Raw genomic sequence first — 18154 nt, forward strand, 5'->3', positions numbered from 1 at the left:
CCCATTCCTTATCTCAGCAAAGGAGAGACAATGTTTGTACACACTCCAACGAAAGAACTCTGTGGCAGTCAAACACCCCCATCACAGGCACCAAAGAGGATAAACAGGGAAGCAACTGCAAGGTCACAGCATATGCCAGCAGAGTGCATTTACTCTTTCTCAAGAAGAGAAGAAAAAAAAAAAAAAAAAAAAAAGACCACCACTCCAAAAACTACACACACAAATGCAACAAAATCCACAGTTCAGAAAGCTAGTCTTTGTTATAAATATATGGAGGGGGAAGCTCATATGTGTCAGAGAGATTTTATTTTTCATATGACTTTGTTTTGGGGACAAAAAACAATGACTATTTCCCAGCCTCTGCTTGTGCAGATCTCTTTCAGCACCTCTTTACCTGTTACACAAACTACTCAAACTGCAACACTATTAAAAACAAAACAAACATCCCACACAGAACAAAAAGAAAAAGCCCATACACAGAACAGAAAACCCTCACAACTATAATTATTTAAATCTAGTGTTGACCTGATAACCTCCTTTGGCATAGTGGTCAGACAGCTGCTTTAAAACTCCAGATTCACTGATTCAAAATTATCACACATAGAAAAGCTTAATTAAAACAAATGTGCTGAATGTCAACTTGCTTCTCATCTCCTTTGCATATTAAACATCGTGGAAGCAGCTGAATTATTTTGCTTGAGTTACAGCTGAAGTTTTAAACTGGGAATTATATGCTATCTATTACAGAAAAAAGCAGCTAAACAGGAACTTGTTTGTGTTTTAAGGGCTATTCAGAGGCATTTAACCAACCAAAAATAAATCACTATCTACCATTAACTTTCTTAACTTACAAAATACTTGGGGGGATTATGATAAATGCAACCTGAAGGGAGAGACTTGCATGAGTATCAGTAAGATCAAAGTGGCTTGTGGGTTTGGGGGTTTTTTGTTGTTAAAGTTGGAGGTTTTTAATGTGTTTGATATTTAAGATTATTCCTTTAGAGTCTTAAGAACTACTGGTAATAATTCTGTATCTACTTAATTATAAGTATATTTCTACTTGTTTAAAAGCCTACTGAAAGGAAGCTTTGAATGACTTGTCCTTTACAAATGTGACCAGCTCATGGGCTAGAACAGTACAAGTTATAAAAGCAACTGCTATTTACTCTCTCATGCCAACTCTGCTCTCTCGTCTGAGTGTGTCTCTCTTACAGCAGGTTTGGCAGAGCATTCAAAGCCTCCAAAATTAGGTGTCCTGCTAAGCTCAAGACTGGGAAAGCAAGCCAGTGTATCTTCTGCAGATACTCAAGAGGCTGCCATGAACACTGCAAAACCTCTAAGCACTGATAAAGTATGATACATAACCTGACCCTGGTAAAAGCTGCAATATGCTAGCAATGTCACAAAGAACCAGAACTAATCATGATCTGGCAGACAGCTCTGATCTCACAATATCCAAGGGTATCAAAGCAAAACTGTTTGAAGACTCTGCTATGCAAGATGCTCAGCATCTCTAGTCCATCAAGTCCATGTCACTTAAAATCAGGTCCTATGGCATAAAAAGAAAGGACAATTGCAAGTTAACTGAAATACTTTAGGAAGCAAGAGAAGACAAGTCTTCAAGCACCAACAAATTATTTAAAATCCGAATCCCTCAATTGCACAGAATTTGGATCCAGCAATTTATAAAAAGAGAATGGCTAAGTGAAAAAAGGGGGATGAAAATCACCTCTCCAATCGAGACTTTGGCTCAGGCTACAAAGGAAATGCCTACTGGAAGAAATGTGAGACAGCTCAACCAAGTTTGAGAATTAGAGCACTCTAGTTTCTTCTGCATGACTGGAAGCTGGGAGCTAGATTAAGTGCCAGAGCACTGAAGTGTAAGCAAGGCTTCTAATAATGGCAGCTTTTGTGGTCCTTTACTACAGAATCATTCCTTCTGCATGTAAAACTGTAAAGATACATCCACATGCTGTTCAGATAAGCATTTGCCACAAACTCTGAAAACCCAAGAGAAGCTTGCAATACACAGCTTTTGCATGTGCAGGAAAACACAGAACACACAGAGTGGGGCTTTCCTGGTTTGATTGTTGGGGGTTTTCTTTCACTTTTTAAAATGCAAACATTGAAGAAGTGACCTTGAGACATTTATTAACTTAGAGGGGTAACTCCTTGTAGTTGAATTGTTGTTTTGAAGTAACTACACAGTCTTGAGAGACTCCCAAGTAACTCAACTAGTAACAGGTTACTAGTCAAATTACAAGGGGTTTAGCTGTAGGGTTTTTTTGGTTTGGACTGCAGATTTTGTTGGATTTTTTTTGTTGCTGTTGTTGGTTTTTAGTTGGTTTGTTTTGCTTGGAGTTTTTTATAGGCGTTTTGTTTTGGTTTTTTATGCTTGGTTGGTTTTGGGGTGTATTTTACTTTTAGAGTAATTGCTTCTTGGGAGAAGCTGTTTCCTCACAAACTTCATCCTGACAAATGAGCATTTTTTAACAGGCTTGATAATTCTGCCTATAGCATCAAAAAATTCTAAAAGAAATCAACCTTCTTCCAGTTTCTACCAGTGAATGCTCATGCTTCCCTTGGGATTCCAGTCATTCAGCTTTATTGTAACACAGATGCTCCAAAATGAAACAGGCATTAAACTCAGCACCAACCTTCCCTCCTACAACTCTCACTGTACACCTAACAATTCTTTCTGTGATACAAATTTGATGCTCCACTCCCTTGTAATATATCCACTACTTTTCTAGTGGATATATTACAGATAGGAGCACCATTAAAAAAAAAGAAAAACCAAGACACTCAAGAACTCTAAGGTTCCACAGGAAACTTATCTTCTTTTGCTTCTTAAACATACAGCAAACAACTTAGACGTTTTTGAAGTCAGTTCTTTAATGTATGGCAAATAAAGGCAAGTTTTTTAAAGGAAAAACATCACCTACTCTAGTTTGAAAATATTAATAACCCACTAAATAAATATCTTCCTCTCTGTGAAAATGATTAAATGGAACTCATACAATACTTTTCCCTTGTGCCAAGACAATTCTTTCCTACCAGATCCCAAAGGAGCAAATGTCTATCACTGTTATTTTGATCACCTAACGCACAGAAAATTATGCCATTTTAAGTCTAAAAAACAAATTAAATAAACATCTAGAGACTTTTAATAATGTTAATTATGAAAGAGAACACATAGTGGCAGCTCCACAGGGGCCATTTCTGTCTGCTGAGCAGATTTTTATTTAGGCCCTTTTACTGGCCATATGAGGACCCAGCAGAATTTAAACACTTAACTCTCCTTCAACTCCATCTCTTAATCATAATGGAAAACAGAGAGGCACAAGCTCACACAGCTTATATTCAAACAGCCCATCTAAGCAGCTATTTTAAGAAGTCATTCTGCTTACTCAAAGTACAATGTGCACACACTTTAATTTGCTGCTTTTTTTGCTCCTTTAGTTTCTTCATTTTATAAATCCTTCTCCTCAAAAAACAACATGTGTGCAAATGGAAGATGCATGCATGCATGAGGAAGTGATTGCACAGAAATTGAAATGCTTTCATGACCAGGTGTCTTCCTTAATTTCCATTGGTGTAAAGTCTGTACATCATGTAAAGTAGGAAATATACCTGTGAGTTGTCTTCAGCAAAGAAATCAGCAGCACATCAAACCCCTCCTGTCCCCAGGTTTGTGACTTTCTCAGCAGTGTAAAATCCCATCATTATTAACCAGGGTAGATGCCTCCACAACCTTCACGTCCATTTCTTGACCCAACAGCACTCATGTTTGCCAAAAGCACTGGAGGTCAACAAACTCAAGCAGACCTTTGTAACACCAACCAAAAAAGTTTTCAGAAGTAAATAAAACTCTGCATTAGATTCAAGATCTCCCACACAATTCTGAAACATGATACTCCTTCAAAAGGATAGTGAAGCGCTGCTTTAACAGACATCTCAAATACCTGTCTCAGATGAAAACACACTGTGGGAGAATTGCTGTCAGGACTAATAAGCCATTAAAAAGAGCAGTGTACATAAAGGTGAAAGTTCATTACAGAGCTTTGTATCAAAAGCTGAACTAGGATGCTGTTGAGTGGAAAGCCAAGGCCAGCTGAGTTACAGGCACAAAGACACCTTTGATTGCTCCACACCACAGGGCCACAGATCATTGCCTGGAACAAGACTATGGACTGAACCTTGTGTGCCACAATACAGAATGTGACAATAACCTCCATGAAAGTGACACTGGAGTAAATAACACTCTCACAGGCAGAACTGCCAATAAAATAAGAAAATACATCACTTTTCTTTACTACCTGCCATCAAAAAGCAGAAGTTACTTGCTTTGGGAACTGGTATGCAATTAGGGGACTGTTCAGCAATCACACTTTATACATGGAATTAATCTCCTCTTTTTAAAGAAATTTTAATGAGAAGTACTAAATTACATAGAACTTGTTACAGACACACAGGCAGTAAAGCCATCTTTGGCTTTCATTTTTTATTATCTTTTAGCAAAAAATTAACCTCAAAGTTATTTTCAGCTGTAAGTGGCATGCAGGCTGTTTTCTAACTTACCCACAATTGGTAGGCTTTACAAACTTAACTCACCACTTTGCAAAATTTCAGCAGACAGAAGTAGAACATTTGCCCAAACTGAGGCAGCAGGACTGAACAACTGTCTGAACAACTTACATCTCAAACCTAATATCCAAATATATATATGTAGTAGAGGACTGAAACACTCTGTGGCTTTAGCATTGGTAATAACAGCAACAGTCAAGGAGATTAACATCAGGCTTGGCTTTTTTTAAGGAAAGTCACACACACTCTCACATTACTTTTTTTAAAACCATATAAAGGTCACTAAGGACACTGTGGATGAGTTCTGCAGTTCAGACATCCCAAGAATTGCTCTTAATTAACATGTCAGAGGTTAAGTAAATGCTTCTATGTGGGAACCAAACAGCTATTCCATACTGTAGAATTTTACAGGTCACCTCCATCTGCCACTGTATTTTAGGACACTGCTCCTCTCTTTCCTTGGCTCAATTTCTTCATCTGCACAATATATTCACTCCCTTCTAGCCTATTAAGCAAAACAAAGACAAGACTGCAGACATATGTCAGGCTACTCTGACCTTTCCCATATTCTAACTCCAGGAAGAAAAGTGTTTTTAAAAAAATCAACCCATTCTCTTATATCTGTCACTATTTCATTCTGCATTAAAATTTACATAGAGCCATCTAGGGGAAAAAAAAAAAAAAGTTTCTAAAATCAGTCCAGATAGAATTCAATCTATCGGCTAAAATGCCTCCTAGAATCACAGCCACTAAGCTCAGTCACGTGTCCAACAGCATGCTACTAAGTCACTTGGAATGGCACCTCTCACCAGCCTGGGAACACTTTTAAAACTGACCTCTGCAGAAAACAGAAATGTTTATTTAGTTCTTCTGGAAAAGATCAAGACAATTTTCACAAACAAAGCATCCGACAGTCTGGCTGCTAGTCTCTTTCCCATTGAAATACCTGATAACAGGACCTACACAAAATTATGATTTTTGTGATTCTTGTGTTTATACCACTGCAGCAGAGTGGTACCCATTTTCAGCTGAAGAACTAAATCAAAGGCTAACATCACTGGTTCAGCACTGCTCAGAATGGCTGCACCAAGGTCAGTCATACCCTTGTCCTGCACCCAGCACTACAGTAAGCAAATGCCTTCACAATTCACTGTGGACAATACAAGTTTTACATGCAACCTTCATGTCTCATGATCATGCTCCTGGAAAAGAGAAAACCTAACTCAAAATATTTTTGTCCCTGCAGAACCAAGAAAGCTTAATTAAGCTAAGTACTGCATAAATACATATAGACAGTCTGTGCCTGTAGCAAGTTTAAACTAACTAGAAGTCAAATGAAGAACAGAAGTGGAAGCAAATACACAGCTAATGAGGTTCTACTCTAGGTTGTGCCAGTAGCAGATTCTCAAGTCCTGAAAGGCCCACTGCCTTACTGAAACACAAACCATCCCTACAACAGTACCTTACAAATAACCCATCTGCCATGGGAGTTTGTTTATTGTAGACTTGTGAGAAACAGAGGCTTCATGGCTGTTCACTGTTGTTGCTTTGTGCAGCTGTAACTTCAAGCCACAAGAATGTGCACATTACCTCTGGTAGGTGCAACAGCACAATTGCCAATGCAGAAAATTTTGGAGATTCTATGAATACAGCCCACTCAACTGTACAGAAAAGAGAGAGAACTGCACACAGGAGTGCATAAGATCAAAGCATTTGAATTAGAAAGAATTTCTGTTGAATCTTTGGATACCTCATTCATGAGAAAGCTGACACTCTCAGTTAATAATTTTAGAATTTAAAGCTCAAGGTGAAGAAAGGTTGTTCCTAAGCCAATACTGCTCCTAGGTAACAGGAATCAAAGGAAAGCAGTCACTCAGGTACAGTATAGCTCAACTCATCAGACAAAGCCATCAAACAGAAGTTCAGTTTTACCTAATTTCAGTAGGCCATCATGGGCACAAACTCTGCCCCTAAAAACAGAAAAACACTTTTGACTTCAGGGTGTGTGCATTTATGTGCATTTCTAGCATTTTACTGTTTACTTTGCTAAGGACTAGATTACTATCCCACTAGAAACAGCCTGCCTAGTAGGGAAAGATTGCAGCTCACAGAAGTGGACACTGCAACTTCCAGAGCTTTATTTATAGCTTGAGTACAGTTGCCAGTCCCTAAGCTGTGCCCAAATCTGGAGCTTCAAGTCTGAATTCCTCTTTGCAGTTCAGTTAAAAGCTCTAAACCTGACTCAGTACTTCAACTACAGAAGTGGGAGATGTTTACTGATCTGGAAGTTAGTGGTATTGCAAGACTTTTGCTGATCCACAGGGAAAACCAGCATTTGTCTCAGCCTAAAAACAAACTTATCTCTATTCCAGAGGTTAGAAACAGCCTCCAAAACTCACAGGCAGCTAACATCCTTTAACACACCTGATAAAAACTCTGCTGCTTGTAGTTGTTTTACCCAAGTATAGAGCAACAAAGTAGAAGGAGGACACAAGTCTGAAGAAATACGCCTTAAAAGTAAGACAACCTTGCCCACCATGATCTCTGGGCCCAACTAAGTAATTTAGATGGGAACAATAGGATATGTGGCAATATAGTCTCTAAAAATTCAGTAAATTGCTTCTCCTTTACCCATCCCCTTCACTTCAATGAGAATACTAAGGGTTTTATGAGTTTCTTACTGAAGTTGCACATGACACACAGTCACAACTCTTCTCAGAATTGTGTCTCAATAAAACTTTTCTTTTTAAATTAAGAGATATTTCCAATCTTTTAGAAACACGAGATAATCTGCTAGGTATTTAGCAACCACAACTGCAGGAAACAGAGGCAACAAAAATACAGCTGTGACCACACTGTAGCACTTCTTCCAACAGCATTTCTCATTCACATACTCCAGATGTGACCATAATACCCACTCAGGCATAGCTAAGGGATGATCACATTCTTTTCTTCTGTCAGCTTCAAGTTTTTAATGTAATTTTAATGCAAGGAATTTTTACTTGAGAGTACAATACTGTTGGAGTGATTACTGACACTTTTGAAGGTTAGGAAACTAGCTGTTTTCAAAACAGATCCTTTCATAAAACTCCTTTTTATTTATTAACTGGTATCAAAATGATTTTTAGTTCCTTAGAAAAAAACACTAAACACCAAGATTGACACATAAGCAGAGGAAGCACAACAAAGTTGTTTCAAGGTTCCCCTGCCAGCCTGTCTTAGGCTTCTTCCAAAACTCTACAGGTACAAGCATATTATCCAAGCATTGCAGATACCATGTAAAAGCAGCACCTGATATCTTCAAGTAGCAGAACCTACATTATTTAAATATTCTCTACAACAGAGCAAAGAATGAGGCTAATACCCTTCAGATTTTCTAGCATTCTTCCATTCTTCTTTCAGTTTAAAGAGAGACAAGCATTGGAACTCAGAGCAAGAAGAGTCAGATAATGAGCAAAGAAATTCACACCCTGAGCAAAGAAAACTTTCTGCTGTGTTCAGCCTTTTCCAGGATATGGCACCAATTCCAGAAGTTTTATGATCAGCCATTTCTCCAGTGAAGCAGTAGCATAACCATTATTAAATGCAATTAATGATATTATCTTGAATGCTCATAAAATCCCACAGCAAAATGAGTCATATGCTTGGTTTCAAAAGAGGGGCCCTCTCAAGTCAATAAAACCTGCAAAGGTACAACTGTTGACAGAATGAGCAATGCAAAGATGTTACATGGTACCAGTGGCAACAAGTATTACATAGCCAACAAATAAATAAAAAACCACCAAAGCCAACAGCAACCAATGCTGTCCTCCGTTTTAGGAGTCTCAACACTGTTTTTCTGAGTAGCCACCAGCAATGAAATCTTATGCAGTCAAAAGTTGCAAGATGGCAACACTTCAGAGAATTGTGAATCGACAAATTCAGTTAACAAATTTCTAAAATAGAGATGTTATTCAAATAGGAAAAAAAGGTCTCTTCATTGCACTTACCCCTCCCATATTATGTCTGGTGAAGCACAAACAGGGACTAATCTTTAAAGCTTAAATCAAACCCAAATTCCACCAATAACCTGGCTTGCTTATACTTATCTCCAGCAGAAACCCTCAGCTTATGAGATAAGGAAAACACCAACATTGTAATACTTGGAATTGTGCTTCTGGATCAGACCTGTCCTTGTTTTCTGAAGTAGCATTATCTGTATTAATGAGACTTTTGCTTTAATGAAGAGATCAGCTATACAGAGTTACGAGAAAGCTGATATTAGATACAGACAGACTAGACAATTACATGATCTGAAATGTCAACTACCTTCTGAATATCAGCATTAATTTTAGTAGGCACTTATGTCACCTTCCCCAGATACTGTCTACAGTACCATGAATTCATGTCACACTCTTGATTGCTCCTGCCCAGGACAGAAGGGCAAGTATATTTTCATACCTACCAATGTCCTTCAACAAAAGGAGGAAAATGCTGCTTCATTCTATACGATCTGGCCCACCAAATCTGGCAATTATGCTGTATACTTGACTTTAGCCCACTAAGCAAAGAGGAATGTAAAATGTCAAGGCCAATATTGTATTTTTAGGAGCTTTTGTTTCTCTTGAGCAAGCAGAAAATGTGTATTCCTATTGTTTGTCAGGAACTTTTCCCTCACAGTCTGCAAACCTGTTTTCAGTCAGTAAGACACCACCCTCACTTTAACTTAGGCTAATGAGTTTATATTACTTCATTAAACAATGCACATAACTCCAGCTTATTTTAAAAATCTCTAACATTCAGGAGAGAAGTAGCCTAACAATATTTAATTATTAAGAATATTTAATATACCAAAGCATCTATTTGGTTATGTGTTAAAAAAACCTTAGTAAAACCTACTTAAATCATACACTAAACGACAAGAAAATCTCCAAACATCTGACAGACATGAGTACAGATGCAACACTACACTCAACATCAATCTCATACAGAGCTCAATTCCAGCATAAATGGCCTCAATTACCCCCAGACTATGGAGAGTTGAAGGCTGCACACACCACATGAAAGGCAATCTCAGATTGGCATCAAGACCTTGGATTTGCCCTGAAGATATGATTTTGTCAAGGAAAAATAAGTTTCTTATATAAATGTTATTTCCACAAAAAAAAGTTGGTTTATTTTAAACTTTGTCATAATTATAATTTCAGGACCAAATGCAAAGACTGATGAGCTCTCAAGACTGCTTTGTTTACATACCATATATATAGTTCTCAGAAAACAAGTTTCACAGTATTTAATTTCTGGACTACAATAGGAACATCACTGTTACAGCTGCTACTGCAAGTCTCAGGTACTGTTTCCCATTGAAAATTCTGTGTCTTAACCTATTTTAGTTGTTGCTAGCTTTATTGGATTAGCTCAACAGCTAGGTCAACAAGCAACATAACACATGACTCTGAATCACTTTTTTCCTGACTCTGATCTTGCTCCAAGTACTTTTAAAAGAGGTCAGAGTATCAGCTTCAAGAAAAAAAGGGAAAGAAAAAAAAAGACAAAAGAAAAAGAAGAAAGAAAAGCTCGTGAATGAGTTCAAACACCTGAAGGAGTGTACATCTTGTGGGGCAAAGAGAAAGAATGTTAGGACTAGTCTCTCTTGTAGGCTCCATGTACATTTAAACTATTTACTGAGTTACAGAAACAAACAGCAACAACAAGACAAAACAAAAAAACAATCCACTAAATTAAAAACTTCAGCCTCTAGTTATGATCAAATGGAATTTCCCCTTAGAAATCACAGACTTCAGGAATGACATCATATTGTATCAGCATCTCCAGATCTTAACACAAGACACAGAACACTTATCTTCAGAAATACAGGATATCCTCCCCTACACCATCTCAAACCTGAGTTACTTTGCTCTCCTAACAGGCTGCTGAAACTCACACAGATGAGTCATACAGCCCATCTAACTGTCATTTTTCACAACTGCCTTTTTTTCAGGCTTCCCTAAACAAATCCAGAAGCAGAGTTGTGGCAAACACGTGGAAGAGCGGTAGGCAAGCTTTGGAAGAGAATAGCATGAAAAAGCACTAGTCCTCTTCTGTATTTTGAAGACAAAACCAATACACAGCCTCTTCTCTATATACAGAGAAGATGAAGTGTCCAGGGTAAATAGGGTATAATTTAGCTGGTTTGTTCATTATATTGAGACACACTGAGCATTTTAACAATCCTAAGTGGTTTCAGCCTGGTTTATATACTGCACAGCATTCAAATCTGGCAAAAGATGTGCAGAAGGAAACAGTAGAACAGTTACCTGCTCATTAAGAAGTCCAAGTATACACAACAGTGCACATACAGAAATTCTATTTAGAGAAACTGAATTCATATTATGGCTCTCCAGCAGCAGCCAATATAACTCTGCAAAAGGCTCAGCTGTCACCACTCTGGTTTTAGGGGAGCACTGTTACAGTAGAGGAACACTGACAGTTCAGGAATGACACCCAACAAGTGCAGTGTGAGACTGCAGTCATTCCTGCACTTCCCTCTCCTAGAGGAGTTCAGAACAAACAACTGCTTGAACACCAAAGTACAGAGTTTAAGAAATCTATCTTCAAGCCAAGCAGATATTTATTTTTCCTATCAATTTAAGGTTGGTATTCGTGTTAAAAACATTTACTCGTGAAGATTTTATTTTCTAGTAGCTCCTTTAAGAAAAAGCTTCCTGTTTTAAAAAGCCTTATACCTAGAAACACTACTTCCATCTCAGCAAACCCCTTCACATACACAATCCTACCACAAAACAGCCCTTTTAGTACATGCATGTCCAAATGCTGTGACAGTCTTTGAGGACAACATCTTTAAAAAAACAATAAAAGAGGAAGGCAAGGAAGCAGCCTCTGGCCATGAGAAGTAGATGGAGAAGATATTGTCCTTTTCAGAAGAAAAAGCATGGCTGAAAGTACTTTTACACAAACACAATTTCCTCTCCATTTCCTATAGCAAGCTTCTTTGAGCACCCAACCCCTGCACTAACTAAAACAGTACAGCAGTCACCACAGATTAATGAACAGAGAGCAGAAATCTCACCTGATAATAAGTCTTAATGTTTCTGATCAAGATGGTCAGGTTTTGAACCCGAAGATAGGTATCATTATTTACATGCTTGTTGACACGTTGATTGGTTGGTCGAGGATCTCTATTAGAAAGGAATAAAATAAAATATTAGTAATTAAACTGGTGTTAAGACTCAACACCTCAATAACACATTTAAGTTTATAAATTAAATACATTGACAATTTTATTAGCCAAATATCCTCTAACTAGATCTCTCATATACATGCTACATTTTTTGTTTGATCTTAAAAATGAATCAAAATTGTTCCTGAAGCAATTTTATTTCTAAAATACAAAATAAGACACAAAAAAGTGGCAAATGATTTCATGCAAATGTACACCTTCAGATCACCTCCGTATACTCTAAGATGTTGAAAAAAAATGAACCCAAAAATCTTTATCTGCCAACAGCACAGATCAAAGTTTTGTGTTTGCCCTCTAATAATGACTCTTATCAGCAGACTCCTTCCTACACAATCCAAACACCTGCTTCCCACAGCTCTGCTCTGGCTGTTAATTAAGCCATTCACAGCTTTTCCAGGGCCAATTACTGAACTGAGGCGTTGACAAGGAAATAAAAGAGGAACTGATCCAATATTTATTTTTAAAATGTATTTCCTAATGTTTATATAAGATAGAATTTTCCTTTTTTTGTTTTAAATGCAAAATCATTCCAGAGCATCTCTTGAGTGAAAGCAGTGCTATGGGAATAAATATGAAAAAAATATATAGATAGTCCACAGATGACAGAAAACTGCCTTGACAGCAGATAACATCAGACATGGTATTTATGCACACAGATTTAAGCAGATGACCAATACTGGCATAAACTAGCAAGACACAACACTGCCTTTTCAGCAGCAAAGGATTTTGTATATGGATTTATACCATAATACATTATGAAAGAAAACAAAGAGGCAATGGCAACAAGCTTTTTAAGTAAAACCTGCAGCAAGTATTCCATGCTACTGCTGCTCAGACACACGAGTGCAGAAGCCATACTTGTCAGTTGGACAGGATGGGTGCTCAGTGAGGGAGAAGCATAAATGATACCTGGGCTAGAACTCAGCATCCTGCCTTCAGTACTGTCTGAGCAGACACTGAACCTCAAAGGAAGCTGGACACAGCTCTTTTAGACAAGGCCATGACAACAAAGTGGGAAGCTAAAAGGGAAGAAACATTCAGTAAAGAGAAGCTGGCCAAACAGAAGGGTCAGCATACAGTTCTCATTTCCATGTGAAAGCTCATGCAGGCAGCAGGCTGCCACAACACTGGCCACTGTCTGGGAGTGCTCCCGGGTTTGTGGACAGGAACTGACATCTTTGACTGGCTAGCAGTCTCCCAGAACTGCACAAAATGGTGCAAAAATCAACAAAATACACTGAGCAGCCAAAGGAAAGCAGAGGTTATTTCTTCAACAGCTGCAGCAGTGAACTGCAGGACTTAGATCAAGTTTTCAAAGCCATATAAGACACAGAACAACTACTTTCTAGGCATGACCTACTCATTTTTGCACAGTGGAGACTGTTACAAGAACATAAGCACAAGCAGGACCAGCCCCTCAGGAGCAATTCCAGAGCTTTTATCCTATCATCTTCGTTAAGGGTAATTGATTGCTCCAAGAGCCCTTAATGCCACTGACCCCAGGGTCCTTAACCTCCAGCCAAGCTGCAGCAGAGTATAGCTCTGGCACTCCTGACACTTCTCCATCACAAAGAAATTAAGAGTTCTTCGGAAAATAGAATGTAGCTAGAAAACATGTTTTCTGAACTTTTTTTTTGTTGCAACACTAACCAAGTAACCCAAACAAATTCATGTCTGGATGTATATGAAAAAAATCCCTGAACACCACCTCAGATGCCTTTTCAGTCCTTTGATGTTCGGTCTTTCCCTTACACACAAATATAATGAAAACTATATTTCTTTTTTTGTGAAAACCACCTACTTCTCAAGATCAAAAAATTACCTAAACAAGACTGAGAGGGCATGGCTGAGGTGTGACTTAGGTAAGTACTCCACAAACCAGTAAAAAACCACCCAAGCCAAATAAACAGAAATAAAGTCTCGAACCTCACTGTATAACCAAAAATTTTAAAGAAGTCATACAGTTTGTTCATGCTCATGAGTCTTCTAGGAACAGAGGAAAGGAAGGGTCAAGAGACACAGATCAAGTGATAAATTCAGCAGGCATGGGGACACCAACACAACTGCATGATGATGCAATCCTTTAAATCACCAATTCATAAAAGTGACCGCAAAAAAATTTCAATTTTAAAATTCAAAATGACAATCCTATTCTTACAATTTCTGACAAGCCATTTTGAAGAGCAAGGGGAAAGCCCTCAAGTCAGGCCCAAGGGTTATGAGATGCCAGAAGAAACTAACTGGCCCAGCATTCTGCAGCAGATCACTCTGCAGGGAAGGTACTAACCAAATATACACCACACTGGGGCTAGTCTAACTCTCCCACCATCCAACCTCTTCCTCTATCAAGTGAGATGATGCCATTAAGGCCGGCAAATTCCTAAATTGCCTAAAAAACAGTGGAAAATGCACCTCCACATAGCATTCTAAAATTTTAAATTAAGCAGATGCACATCACTAACACATCTTCTGGTATTTGTGCCATTTGCTACACACCACGAGGAGTGGGCACTCACAATGTGGCTGTTCCTGTCACATGGTCTAAATCAAAGACAACAGATAATGGTACAACAGCATGACAGCAACTGAAATGGAAAAACCTATTATTGTGCATTGTTATAACAGAATTTTAACACAAATAGCATTATCAGCAGTATTCCTATCAGACATTCACTTTTGCTAAATGTTTTGACAGAAGAGTAGTCCATTTTCAACTAGAAGAAGTGGAACAAGACAACATGGAAACACTTCTGTGCCTGCATAAACCTCCACATCATTTCTTATAGGAAGTTTTATTTAGGAAGTTGAATGGGGCAAATATTTGCTTATGCTTGTAGGTATTATGCCACAGCTGTAACTGTAACACTGAAGGCAGTCATTGCACTGCCACCACGTGCTAATTTCATACCAGGAAGTGAGACAGCCATTTGAAAAAAGTTCTTTAAAGTATGTCTGCAGAGAATCTCATTAACCTGGTACACATAAATTCATCAACAACACAAGCCTGAAACACAGCAGTTCCACTTTGAAGATTAAGAAACATTTTTGTATGCAGAGCCTTCAGCCAGTACTGCAAGTCTGCAAAAATCAGCCTTGTCGCTCATGCATGATCAGGTTGGGATATACACTTGAGCAGGACACAGGCAAAGGAAACCATTCATTTACAACAGAATTATTTGAAAAATCATTTGTCTTGTTTTAAAATATAAGTGGGGAAAACAAATTTAGCAAGTCAGACAGCAGTGTTTAACTCATTTAACAGCTCAATGCTCCCACTGAGAACCAAACAACACCCAGCTTTCTTAAGAAGAGTCTTGTTTGAGAGATCACCAGCAAGCAAAGGGATCACCAGCACAGCCCAACAGCTGGTGTCCTACCAACTGCAGTCTGCCTAAACCCGGGCCAGGTTCCCCTCCTCTGCCCTTGTGCTACATTTGGCAAGCCTGAGCAAACCACATTTTATTCAGGGCTGGCATTCCCAGGGGCAGTTCATTTCTGAAGAAGAAGTTAAGGCACAGGCCTATTTTCACCTCCTGTCATAAACCCAGCAGGGGCCTGGCAGGCTGGAAAAGCACTAGATAGCTGTCACATATCTCTGATGACACAGCTGCCTTGCTGAGATGAACCCACCACCTAAAAAATGTTGACACCACAATACAAAGCAGCTGGGATCTTTTCCACCCAAAGCTGCCAGACAGCATTTTGGAAAAATACAAAGAAACACAGAAATTAGGAGCTGACAGTACTCCTACAGCCCACCCATGACTCAAATAGCTAAAGCCTTACTTTCATTCAGCAATCTCTACTCAACAGGTATATCTGGATTTCTTTACAGATCCACCTGTCTTTTTCCCCTGAATTACACTTAAAAATCTGCTTTGCTGCAGGGCAGAAATCTTGTATTTTAAATAATGAATTTCCCAAGAATCTGGCTTTCAAAATCTTCACTGAAACAAACAGCTTGATTTGCAGCAAAGTACTGCATCACACCAGGTGTTTAGATGCAAGCTCACATGTCCCTGTTATTTCTGTTCAAGTAATCAGGCAAGCAGGATAAAAAAAGTTCAAAGTGAAATAACACAAGTGATGAGGCACAGCTGTCCACATCAGGAGCCCAGCTTTTTCACCCTGCCATCCCCTATTCTTTACATGTGTGTGCATGCCTGCATCTGTGCTTTCAAGCAATCAACACTAACATGGCATGGCAAACCCAACTCCAGATTTATCAAAGGCCTATCATTAACAGGCTTCCAGTAGGAAGAAATCTCCAGCCAAGCATGGAAAGCCACCTTCAGGAACCAGAACTTAAACTAATGAGCAAGAATTTTTAAAAACACTTTTTTTTTTTAAATTCTGATAGCTTTGTGGGGGAGAAACATGCCTCAAAAGGGACTTGCCAGATTTACATGTAAGCAGTATTGCAATTTCTAAAGTTAAAATCATAGAAAAGTAAAGGTAAGTCAGCACTTCTCCTGAGCACCTTGCTGGGTGAGGATACACAAATAAAACTGCAATCCTTTCTACCTTAAACAAATCTTAGGCTCTCAGTACAAAGCTTTAGGTTTCAAGTTCTTTGGTCACCATTAGAAGCACTTCTAAAGCTGTCTAAAAAGGAGGGAGGAAAGGCCTGGTTGTGAATAATGGGTCAGTTTCCACTCCACAGTGCTCATGCCTCCAACACTTCACTTTGAGACACCGCTGGCAGAGATGTTTGTTGGGAAAAAAACAAAAAAAAGAAAAACCAAAGCCCAGCCAACTTAGTTTCCTGACCATTTAAAACTAGTAAACATGCCAGGGCATCTCTCACAATCACAAGAGATCAGACAAAATGCCAACTAGTGCCACTCAGCCAGCCTGTACGCTCATCTTCCTTATTTCCATAAGGTCTAATAATTCCTTGCCCTTATTGTTCAGTTGCTCCTTCGACTGTAACAACTCTTACCTTCTTAGAAATAGTTCAATCACCAATTAAAAATATTTAAGTTTGCACACACCACCTAATAAAACTCTCCTAATAATGCCACATAACACCATTCCACATAATGCCATTCAAAAGCCACATAATTTCATAAATTCATAATTAAGCATGACTCGGTTAATTTTTCTTGTTTTGAAATAAGAAGACTATTGCACATATAATTATATAAAATGCATTAGATAACAGCACTGTTTAATCAAATCTGCAGCCAACTCAGCTGCTGCTCCTTGATAGTTAAATTGGTATCTCTGTGCCAAACACAATGGTCATAAATCAAAATTTAATTTCCCACACCTCAGAAAGCTACAAGCCTGGATCTAGATATTCATACCTGAGACTCTAATTTGCAGAAAATAAAATTTTTCAAGTGCAATTATTCCTTTAAAAATGCTGGAAATTATGTCTTCTCTTTACAAGAGGCTTCTATCCCTGCTAGCATTTTACACCATTAGTTTGTTATCTCCATGTGCTGGCTAATCTGGGTTCTGTTCTGAATAATGGATTTTCACCAGCTTCACTATGTAAGTGCTGGTTCACAATTTTCACTCCTGGTAACATCAAATCAAAAGAAAATTTTATTACCTTTTCACATGGAGCAGCCAGGTACCAGAAGATAACAAAACTTGACAATCTGAGTGGGTGAGGCATTGACTGTCAGACTTAATGCTATTTCTCAACATTTTAAAGGACTCTAATATGAATTCTTCATTTAAACGATTGGACTTAGACTGCAAATCACTGGTCGAGCTTCAATTGATTTCAGTCACTTTACAGAGTGCACTGCCAAAACTGAGTGACTTCCAAACTCTCCTCCTCTGAAAGCCAAATACTTGTCCCCACAAACGCTCTCAGATATATTTCAGAATATTCAAAATAAGATACAGAGCAAACAGGCTTTGCATACAGCACAGTAGATCAGCAACAGGAAAGGATGTGGTTAAAACCATGGCACAAGTCCTAAAAACGATTCACTTCGATGTTAGGGTATTTTCAGCACTCCATCTTTTAACCAGTTTCTAAGTTCCCCCAACATATGACTTTACAGTGCCGCCGGAAACAGGTAGCACTAAAACGTTTTTCCAAATTATGTATTTAGTATGGAAGTTTACACAAGAGCAGACAAAGTTCAGATGAAACCCTCCCACTAAAGCTTTATATGATATAGAACTTTCATTTCCTTCTTTGTACTGCCACACACCTTCCACTGCAGCATTAACTAAGATAACCGGGAGCAAATAAAAAAAGAGAAAAAAAGGAAAAACACACAGATACCGCGCAAAAAGATTAGAAAAACTAGTTAAAGAATTACGGAACTGGATTAGGTTGGAGCTTTTTTCCCCCGCTGTTTT

General features: G+C 38.4%; 1 protein-coding gene across 3 annotated transcripts in view; it reads right to left on the reverse strand.

Annotated features, from left to right (window-relative positions):
• The window catches only part of CCDC88C (coiled-coil domain containing 88C), a 94590-nt gene that overhangs the window by 75568 nt on the left and 868 nt on the right, over window positions 1-18154 (reverse strand). For all 3 annotated transcript variants that reach the window (XM_079309262.1, XM_079309263.1, XM_079309261.1), the window contains exon 3: window positions 11657-11765. In XM_079309262.1, coding sequence (XP_079165388.1) covers window positions 11657-11765 — 109 coding nt within the window. The remainder of the gene's footprint in view (window positions 1-11656; window positions 11766-18154) is intronic.

Source organism: Erithacus rubecula, assembly GCF_903797595.1.
Source record: "Erithacus rubecula genome assembly, chromosome: 6".
In the NCBI taxonomy this organism is placed as follows: Eukaryota; Metazoa; Chordata; class Aves; order Passeriformes; family Muscicapidae; genus Erithacus; species Erithacus rubecula.